Source organism: Saccostrea cucullata, unplaced genomic scaffold (genome assembly GCF_032062105.1).
Source record: "Saccostrea cucullata isolate Sc308-1 unplaced genomic scaffold, CSIRO_AGI_Scuc_v1 ctg13899, whole genome shotgun sequence".
Classification (NCBI taxonomy): Eukaryota; Metazoa; Mollusca; class Bivalvia; order Ostreida; family Ostreidae; genus Saccostrea; species Saccostrea cuccullata.
The window spans coordinates 1-10,449 of NW_026919874.1; the positions used below are offsets into that span (position 1 = coordinate 1).

The 10,449-nt window shown below is 32.5% G+C and overlaps 1 protein-coding gene across 1 annotated transcript; it reads right to left on the reverse strand.

The window, feature by feature from the left end:
* Window positions 1-289: 289 nt before the first annotated feature.
* Window positions 290-9,357, reverse strand: LOC134239517 (tyrosine-protein kinase receptor Tie-1-like; the record flags this gene model as incomplete). Its single annotated transcript, XM_062721694.1, has 8 exons — window positions 9,158-9,357; window positions 5,048-5,272; window positions 4,353-4,475; window positions 4,087-4,221; window positions 3,563-3,703; window positions 2,271-2,285; window positions 1,874-2,142; window positions 290-376 (listed from the first exon to the last, which is right to left on the reverse strand). Coding segments are annotated over exons 1-8 (1,056 nt in total), but the record flags the coding sequence as incomplete, so codon positions are not given.
* Window positions 9,358-10,449: the final 1,092 nt, after the last annotated feature.

A 10,449-nucleotide genomic window follows, 5' to 3' on the forward strand; every position in this document is an offset into this window, starting at 1 on the left:
TGCACACATAACTACCGCTCTCCACACTTATTGGTTCTACCACTCTCACCCAGGATATAATATAGCCAACAAGACAATCACGTGACATCCAAACACAATCACTTGACACGGAACACATTTACAAACAATGCAAACACGATGGCAATGATCACTATGAATGAAAGAATAATGAATAAACGAACGGAATTTCCTACAGTCATCTACTAATCAATATACTACATGTAGCTGTACAAATTTACTTATACTTAATAAATAGAAACAAGTCAACTTAACGTTTCACATGAGTTACCTTTATTCCAGCAAAAAAAGGATTTCCAACTTTGTAAAGACATGGAAGGTTTTTTCTCTTGCGTTTTGCGCCAACTTTGCAATGTACCTTACAACGAAACAAACAAATGATAAATTCATGACATTTCTTACCTCATCAAAAGCTTACAATTTTAATTTGTCCCAATAAACAAACAGGTACATGTGTAATATGCAACACACCTTTTCTCTCTTTGATTGACAAATTCATAAAAAAGTATAATTTGAAAAATTAAATAAATATTCACATTTTTTCGAAGAAGGGTTATTGAATGAAAAAAATCTTTTTTTCCCAGCAAATCACGACTATTCACGGCTATTCAGTGATATTCCAAAATGCTTTTAAAGTAATATATACACTTAAAAACTTCTAAGTGTTCACTTTCATAAATGCATTTATTTAAAAACTACTTTATAGAATAATATGATATTTTCAAATTATTACAACAAATGAATATTCTCAACAATTGTAGAAAGAAAGAAAAATATCACCGAGGAAAACCAATGTTCCGTGACGAAGCTTAAAACAATAAATCTGTACTATGCGGCACGTGCTTTGTGTAATTAGCATCTTTTTGTGATCATTATCACATTTAAAAAAAAACTGATTTAACTAAAAAACACAAAACATTGGCAAAATGACCATTGAGATAGAAAGGAGAGCCGTTGGAATGTTGATATCTCGAATATCCTTGTAAAACGTTTTATTCACGTTTATCACAGTGTTTAATTGTCCTTGATATTACTTTTAAAAATTAACAACCAATATCAAAACCCATTTTATCACATTTTTCTATAAGATGTGCGTCATATTTAATCACCAATTTATCGCAATTTGAAAGTTTTGGACAAAATTTTACCAAACCGGAAGTGACCTTGATCTTCGTTTAAGGCCAAAATTTCGCATCTTATCACATTAAAAGAGTGTTTAATTGACCTAAAAGAATCTTAGAAACATGAAAACAAAGAATTTCAATCGTGTGAAAATGATAAGAAATCGGTGCTCGTGATAGTCGAATTTCATCTCAAGCTGTCTGAATCATCCTTAAAGCGGCGCAGTTACGTGCTAAACACCCTAGGATATTGACCAAAAGGCATCTGTGTGACGATGCACTGTCGAATTCCCGGATCTTAATATCATTGATTACATTTGGGATTTTTACAAAGAATGTCAAAGCCTCTCCCCTCCACACAGTTTTTACGGTTTGGAAAGAACTATGCAGTAGGCGTGGCAGCAGATTGGTCAATCTCCTATTCAGTGGTACATGGTATCCAATAGTAAAGATTGTCTTGCAGTAATTAGAGCGAGTTGTGGTCTTACTCCATAGAGATTATTTTGTATAAATTTTCATTTTTGGGGTACATCATTTCCTTGACACTTTGCTTAAAATTCTGACGAGATACTTACATGAAATTTACGCAACATTGAACTTAAATATGCATCATTAACAATGAATTAAAGAAATTATTTATTATACGCATTTGATTATTAAAACTTATAAAATATTAGGTGAACACTTAGAAGTTTTGTTCAGTGAATATTCTTAGCTTGAAAATAATCACTTACGTCAGATCCAATCTTTTTCTCTGCTTTCAACATATCATGAGCAGTTATAACTGCTTTATAATTACTGGATTTATCAACTGTTTGAATGACAACTTCTTGTCCATCAATGAACCAGATGACGTCATATAGCAACTCCTCATCGGATTTCAAACTGAAGTTGCAGAGAAATGTCACTGCAGGGTCAAATCTGATAATGTTGTTGATGTTTTCTCTCCTCCATGTCATGTTATGATAAGAAACGGATACATCTGATGGGGCCCAATCAACACCTGTTTCAGACAGTGAAAAAAGAACGTGTATGCTAAAGTACATGTACATTGTAATTTCCCTTAATGAACCGAGAGCCTACATAAGAGCAAAGTCAGATCAATTCCTAAATTAAAAATGCCATACTTACAATAATCTGTATCAACTGGGAAAATAAAAAATGAAATATTAGTAGCTGCATCACAATCAAATTGGTACAGATAACCTAATTAAGTCACCTAAGTATCATGAAAGAACTTTCCAACAACTGAATTTGCAGATGCCTTGAAATTCACAATTTTGAAAGAGGCACTATTGCTTATCATAATTATAAACTGTGCATGATTACTCTGTTTACTTAATACCAGTAGGTAGATCAGAGTAACAAAAAAAAAATGCACTGATATTTTTTAATGAGTTGTACACCCCAACCTAAAGGAACAACTGACCCTGGGGCCACATATGTCAAAATTTTGGAAAATTTATCATAAATTTTATTTCATCATAAATGGTTGATTAATACCAAATAGCATAATTCAAAGCATAATTAGTTTTCAGACTATGCACCCCCGATACCCCTGACAATGGGGGCATGAAATAAACAGTTTTGCTAGATGCACCTTCCTTCCCATAAATATATATACTTGGATCATAATACCCAGGAGCAAAGAAATTTTTGTTTCAACTTAATGTATCTTCACTATATAATCAATAGAGCCCCTCCCCCTTACAACAAATTGCAATACCTCTGACCCTGGGACCATAAAATTCACAATTTTGGTAGAGGCACCCTTGCTTAACATAATTATATACTTAGCTAGTTTATTTCATACCCAAAAGCAGAAAAGAGGATTTTCAAAGAATTAATGCATTTTCACTTTATAACAAAAAGAGCCCCGCCCTAACATCCAAACTCCTGACCCTGGGCCATAAAATTCACATTTTTTTTAATCAGGCACTCTTGCTTATCATAACTATGTACATAATAGTTAGTTTATTTAATACCCAGGAGAAGAGAAAAAAAAGAAATGATGCATTTTCACTATGTAATCTATATAGCCCCGCACTAGCACTAGAACCCCTGTTCCAGGACTCATGAATTTTACAATTTTGGTAGAGGACTCAATGCTTATTACATTCATACCAACAGTTTGACTGTTTGGTGTTCAGAAGTAAAGAGGATTTTAAAAGATTTCATTTTGGCACCACCCCTTAGGCCCCAGGGGGCGGTGACCATTAAATTCACAATTTTCCCCCTTCACACTTTATAGATGCTGTAAACCAAATTTGTTTGAAATTGGTTCAATGGTTTCAGAAAAGAAGCTGAAATTGGTGAAATGTTAACTCACGACGGACGACGCACAACGATGTACGAACACAGAAAGCAATAAGTCATCTAAGTGACTCAGATATGACCTAAAAATAACGACTTGAACAACACACCTTTGTCACAGGTATCATTAGTCCACCCAGTAGCACACCCTCCAATACAAGTTCCATTAAATCTCTCACAAAGGTACGGTGTTATACAGTGACTGCTACATCTCTGTGTACAATCACGTCCATAGTAACCAGAACTGCAGGCTAAATAAGAAGATAAAATCCATCCATAAAATTAATGTCAATTCATATGTAGATTACAAATGCATATAAAATATGCAGAATATATTTTTTAAAAAATTACATAAATCGTCAATTTAATTTTAAACTTTGTTTACGTTTAGAAGTAGTATTATATCTACATAAAATATAAGATGCAGTACGATGATTATGTACTCATAGGTACAGACACGTATAATAACCTTTAAAAAAAGATCTCAATTAGCTTTTTGGGATCAAACGTTTATTTCTGTTTTTTTACCTAAATAAATGACAAAAAATCATGTTAAATCAGTATCACATTTTTCCCATTTCTTCATTCCAAAGGCAAATAGTTTGTTTTCAACAGCTTATAATTAAACACTTACCTTGATTGCACTTGCTTGATGTCCAACCTTCAGTACAACCGAATAAGCAATTCCCGGTCACGTGATTACAAGTATCATTGTAACAATGTCCACAACTGTACACACAGTTAGCACCATAGGTGTTGTTCGAACAAACTGCAATATTTTAAGGACAACTTAGAATGAAAAGAATAAATACAATATTTATACTGTTGACAACAGCATTTAAAAAAAAATATTTCTTTGAAAATTATTTGTAAATATATATGAACAATAGGAATATTTACCATCTGTACAGTTTACACCGGTATAACCAGCTTGGCAAATACAAGATCCGTCAATAGCGTTACATTTGTCACAATTTGAAAGGCATGGTCTGCAAGGGCTACCGTAATGATTTCTAGGGCATCCTCATCAAACAAATAATGTGAATCAATTAATGACGCAAATTTTTTTTTAATCAACAGTCAGCGGATTTGTTAAAGGAGTAACTGTCTAATTTTGGGGTTCATGATGTGATCAATCGATTGGGCTGCATGATAATGCACATAATAATCACACAATTCAATCGAGTGATAATCGTCATGAAACAAACAAATCTGACAGTTATTCTTTATATTCACATGTAATACATGCACTTGGGGATATCTTAAATTAAGACAAATGCTTTTTTATTGTCCACATCAAGTCTTGAATAAAAAAAAATTAATGTTCCTATGAAACTGTTAAATCTCAATTATTCGTGGGGTCATATTTTATTGGTTTGAGGAAAAACTCTAGGTTTGTTAGAATTTGATATTGTTAAATAACAATATAAGACATTATGTTTCATGGTGGACATGACATCAGTGGTCTCTTTATACCCCGAAAACAACGAAAATAAACCCAATCAAAATATTATTTCACAGTTATCGAGAGTTGCTATATTTGTGTAGTTCGTTCCATTAAATGGCGCAAACATGAATCAACAATTAAGACTTACCATACATTTCTACTTCACAGAATGAGAGTGAAAAGCTGTGGATTTTTGCGAGGTCGTCAGCAGAAAAACTGAACAAAATATACATATACGTGTAGTAGAGTTGTTTAAGATATGGAATTTTAATTACGGTTGATGATGAGGCAGATATCTTTTCTTCTCCACTGAGTTGATATTCTGATGAACAATGTCGACAAATGGTATATTGGAATCTTATATTTGATGTTCCTGTTATGATACATAAAAGCATGCATAGAGATATCAAAGAATAAGCTCATGAATTGGGGATGCAAACACAAAAATATCGAAGACGTACAAATACAGACCCTGAGACGTGCTACTAATCACAAAAAGCGTGTAACTTTCGTGCGCTTTCTGTTTTCGTGCAAACCGTGTGGCGTTTCGTGCAAACCGTGCAGCGTTTCGTGTTAACCGTGTAGCGTTTCGTGTAAGCTCCAAAGCTTTTCGTGTAAACTGTTTAGCGAGCGTGCGAGAAGCGTGTGAGAAAGGTGCGACTTTCGTGTAAGATCCTTGTGAGAAACGTGCGACTTTCGTGCAAGAAACGTGCAAGATTCATTAAGTCGATTTCATTTTTTATATGGCTATCGATTGGTCAGGGTGTCAAAATGTGTTAGTATTTTATTAGTTATTCTTGTGGTATTTTAGGAGTTAAAGAACGGGAAAACTGAATGAAATTACACAGTAATGTATAATGCATTTGCTTGCGGTTTTTTTTTTCTTCTAAAGAAAATGTGTTCAAATTTATTAATTACGCTGTGCATAATGTATATGTACATGTACAACAATATTAAGTGCAATTAGTTTAATATACTATCAATATTTTATTTTTATTTAAAGAAAGAATTATATAACAGTATTCATACATAAAGTAATTTTAGGCAGAACGATACCCGCTCTTATCTTAACTTTTATAATATTTGATTGAAATTTCAAAAGCAGTGTGTCATTTAATACCTATTAAAACATAATTAATTTGTTGTTCATTCTTGTCAAATAAATGGAGGAGAATTTTAATTCACTTGCACCGTCTAGCACAGGTTTAGATATTCCCGAGGAGTGTGTGAATGTTTATAGGGGGGGGGGGGCAAAAGACAATGATAGTAAAGTCTTTGAATTTTGTTGTTAACTTTTACGTAAGTTTCAATAAGTTTTTGATTTTTCTAAATATTATGTTTAATTTTTGTATTCTCTTTTAAATCATCTTTTGTTCTCTAAATGCTTTCTATTTCTTGCAAGGCCAAAAACAGTCCAGTAAGTTACCTGAAGCTGTCCAATAAGTTTGAAAATCTGTCTATTATAAAAAATAATGGACAGTTTCCAATAACTTATGTATGGCTACAGGTAATCTACTGGATTAAGAAAACAAAACAAAAATAAATACTAATAAATATTTTACAGGCAATTAATTCAACATGTTTCACATTGTAATCAAATAATTCATTCCAAGTCAGAGAAACGAATCTGAAATTTGTAATTATTCTAGTAATGATGAAATGTTACTCACAAAGAATATCAAAACTAAAATTTGAAGGAAATATCTCTGGATTCTATTGGAATGTAATTTGCACCAACAACACACGAGGGGATATCACTTCTCCTGGCAAGAAGTAATCGCTCCTTTTAAAATTTTCTTATTTCTCACTAGTTCTTGGATTATTTTGCTCGTTTTTCTACAGGACCACACCGCTCGTTTTTTTACTACAGGAATGCAAGAGTGTTTTGTCATTAGTCTTGTCCACTCCTCTCAGTTAAAGAACACAATAACTACCCGGTTACATTTCCGCTCTGATTATCCACTTCTATATCTGAATATTGTTGATTAAATTACGGAAATCTTTCTACATTTCCTTTGCTTTTTTCTGCACCCTTGAAAACCCTTTACCCAAAGCTGAGAAATATTTGAAAAATAAAATGTCTACCTTGAGCCCAAAGTTCATTTTCTTGAAAATCCTAGCCCCAAAATATCACAAGAATGACCATGCATTGTCCATCATATCTGAAGTTATTTTGCATCAAAATATGCTTCTTTGGAAGAAGACATGCTTTCAACATTCACAATCACAACAAAATGGTGATGGAATCTAATGCCTTGTGATTAAATATTCTTTAGTCGGTTTTTTAATTTTGCATTTACCTGTAACTGTGTACTAGGTTAACAATTGCAATGAATACAAGTTTCTTTTGATTGTTCACCTGAGACAGTCCAATAAGTAGACAATGCTTATTTAATACAATGGAGGAGAAAAAGTTCTATGAGAATACATTATGAACACAATATGTTTTAAGTAGCTTATAGGCCTCAAACTGTCAATTCTGTGAGAAAAAAAGAACTATTGTCGGGCCTAATGGCCCTCCAGCAGTTCTTCCTTCTCACAGAATGGACGGTTTTTGGCTTACGTAGTAAAAAAAAAAACAAACTAGTACTAACATGTACTAACTCGACTACATCTGTTATGCAATTTTACTGACATGATATATACATGTACATTTTGAAATTTAAAAAGCGGATCCTAAATTAATCTTTTGTCGGACACAATATAGACAAATTTTATTATTTAATAAAGAAAACAAGAAAAATAATCTGCCTACGAAAACCAAACGCAAATTATTCAATGACTGTTATTTAAAATCAATAAATGAGTTGTAGCTACCTGAAGTAAAAAAATTAAATATTTGATTAATTTAATACGTCTAAAAATAATTAAACGCAAGAAAATATTGTAATGACTCACAAATACTAAGTATATAAAAAACATATTTTATAATGAAGTGATTAGGCCTGCGAATAAAGTGTATTATACATACATGTACACCATGATATCAGCATTATATCTCTATACAACTGATAAAATAAATACAAAATTATTTATTGACAATCATTTATTAATCAATTACAACTGTCAGTGTATTGAATATTTCTATCGGTTTATGTATTAATACTGCTGTTCACTGAATTTTAATGTAAACAGCAGTTAAATTAGTAGTGAGAAAATGAGATGTAATTAATATTTTAATAATAAAACCGTCCGAGTGATTCTGAGAGAGAATCCAAACTGAGGCCAAAACGTGTGAGATTCGTGTACAAAGCGTGTACGAAACGTGTACAAGGCGTTTCATACAGCCTTTCGTGCAAAGCATTTTGTGTAAACCGTGTAGCGTTTCGTGCAAACCGTGTAGCCTTTCGTGTAAACCGTGCAGCGTTTCGTTCAAACCGTGTAGCGTTCTTGAACCGTTCGTGCAGCGAGCGTGTGGGGTAGTAGCACGTCTCAGGGTCTGTAGTTGCTTCACCTGTATAATGAATCATATGACGAAAAAAATTTGCTTGCTTTTTCCGGCTTAAGACCCCCCCCCCAAAAAAAATGAAAAGGATGTTTACCAAATTTTCAAAGTTATGGACAAGGTAAATTTTTCAAACATCTGCAACTCCAAGGAAAAGGGAATGCAAATATGTTGGTGTCAGAATGAAGCTTTTCTTCAGAACATATGCATGTGATGTATGAAAGCAATAGAACCAACAATTTATTATATACCAAACGTGTATCACTCAATTTTACTTTTGATTTTATGCAATCACGTGACGCCGTGATCTGACTTTCCGGATCACCACACTGTGGTTTTCTGAATCCATATCACCACAACTGATGAAGCAGTACGCAGAAACATAACGTTACTTTTCTTGTGTGTTAAAAAGTCCCTTGTTATTATGATTTGTTTTATGCATAACTATTACACAATACATCTCTAAAGTTTTATTTTGCTATATTTAGCTTCGCGTGTCGTTTGATCTGACCATCCGCGCCTCTCAACTCGACGTGATACGACCCTTCGAATCAAGTTACTGTTATAATAATATATATTTAATACATGTATTTTGAGGGATTTCTTTTTCATTAATTCATATTGAACTTATCTTGTTTCTTATTTCCAGAAAATCAAGTGCAGCAATAATGAATAAAGAGAATATTCGGGCCTTTTGTGCGGTAGCTTGGATACCTTCCATATTTCTACATGATAATAATTTATAAAAAAAATATAAAGTATAATATCAACGGAAAATGCGATACATTCATAATTTGATAAAATATTCCTTACCTTTATTCTTGAAATAAAAACGTATGTCTTTGATGTTGTGAATAGAATACCATAAACTCATCGAGTAAATGTTCAAGTAATACGTCTTTCCAGTCGAAGAAGAGGTAAAATCAATGCAGCTGGGCTGTTTAGTGGATCCATCAAACAAATGATGAGAAGGTATATAGTATGTATATGGATCCCGGTAATACAATTGGGAATAGCGTTGTAATGCAACATTTTCATTATCTACAATAAAGCGTAAACAAATAAAAATATGAAAGCTATAAAGAATATGTTCTTCTACACTGTATTTAAAGCAAGTCATCTGAGTCACTCCGGGGCTGATATAATCCTTCATCTATCGATATCCATGTCTGTCATTGCTATGAAGAAATTTCTTTGCATTAACAAAAGATATTTGTGAAAAACTTAAAATCCAGGTCTAGTAAATGAAAAATGCTTACACATTATCAAATTTGAGAAATAAATGCATTCAAAAATACTTAGCTTGATCAAATAAGGTGTAGGGTCATAATATGAACTATAACAAGGTAAAAATCAATATCCTAAACTGCCAATTAAAATGGAAAAGGATTAGTAACTATGTAGGACATTTCTAAATATCAGACAAAATAAAATACAGTTATAATTTTATAAATATTTTTTTATCATTGTGCATAAATAAACATCAAAAGGGAAGTGTTTGTCGAACCATCTTGTTTCTTTTAGGCCTGTGTCGGTATCATTAAAGTGTAGTCTTAGAAGATTTCAAATCAAATAACCTAAAAATGACTTGCTATCTGCATTATTCAATTTGAGTAGTAGTTTGGAAAAGTCAAGTTGAAATTGATTATGACTCATAATGAATCTTGAAGCAAAATGTATGTATAAATCATGTATTTGATCTTGACTTTAAAAATAAATATGCCGTATTAGTGTTTTATTTTAAAAGAAATTAATACATGCGGTGTCTCACAAAGTTATATAAGTTATATACTTTCTGCAAATAAGACAATTCCCTTCCATCACTTTTAAAAGTTATGAAATATTATTTGGTAAAACATATTTTCTCTTTGAGTCGGATGATAAACCGCTTTTAATTGAACCATTCATGATCACGTGGTCTCGGATGCTCACAGCAAACAGTGGTCCGATTTCGTGTAACACAATTGGACCATACCGTACATATAAATAAATTACATATTAACTTTTTAATATGTGACGCGCCAAGCAAAAACCTCCCTTATATCAATTATGACGTAACGTCAAAAAACGCGTCTAAAGTCAACAACGTAAAAGCGACGTAAAAC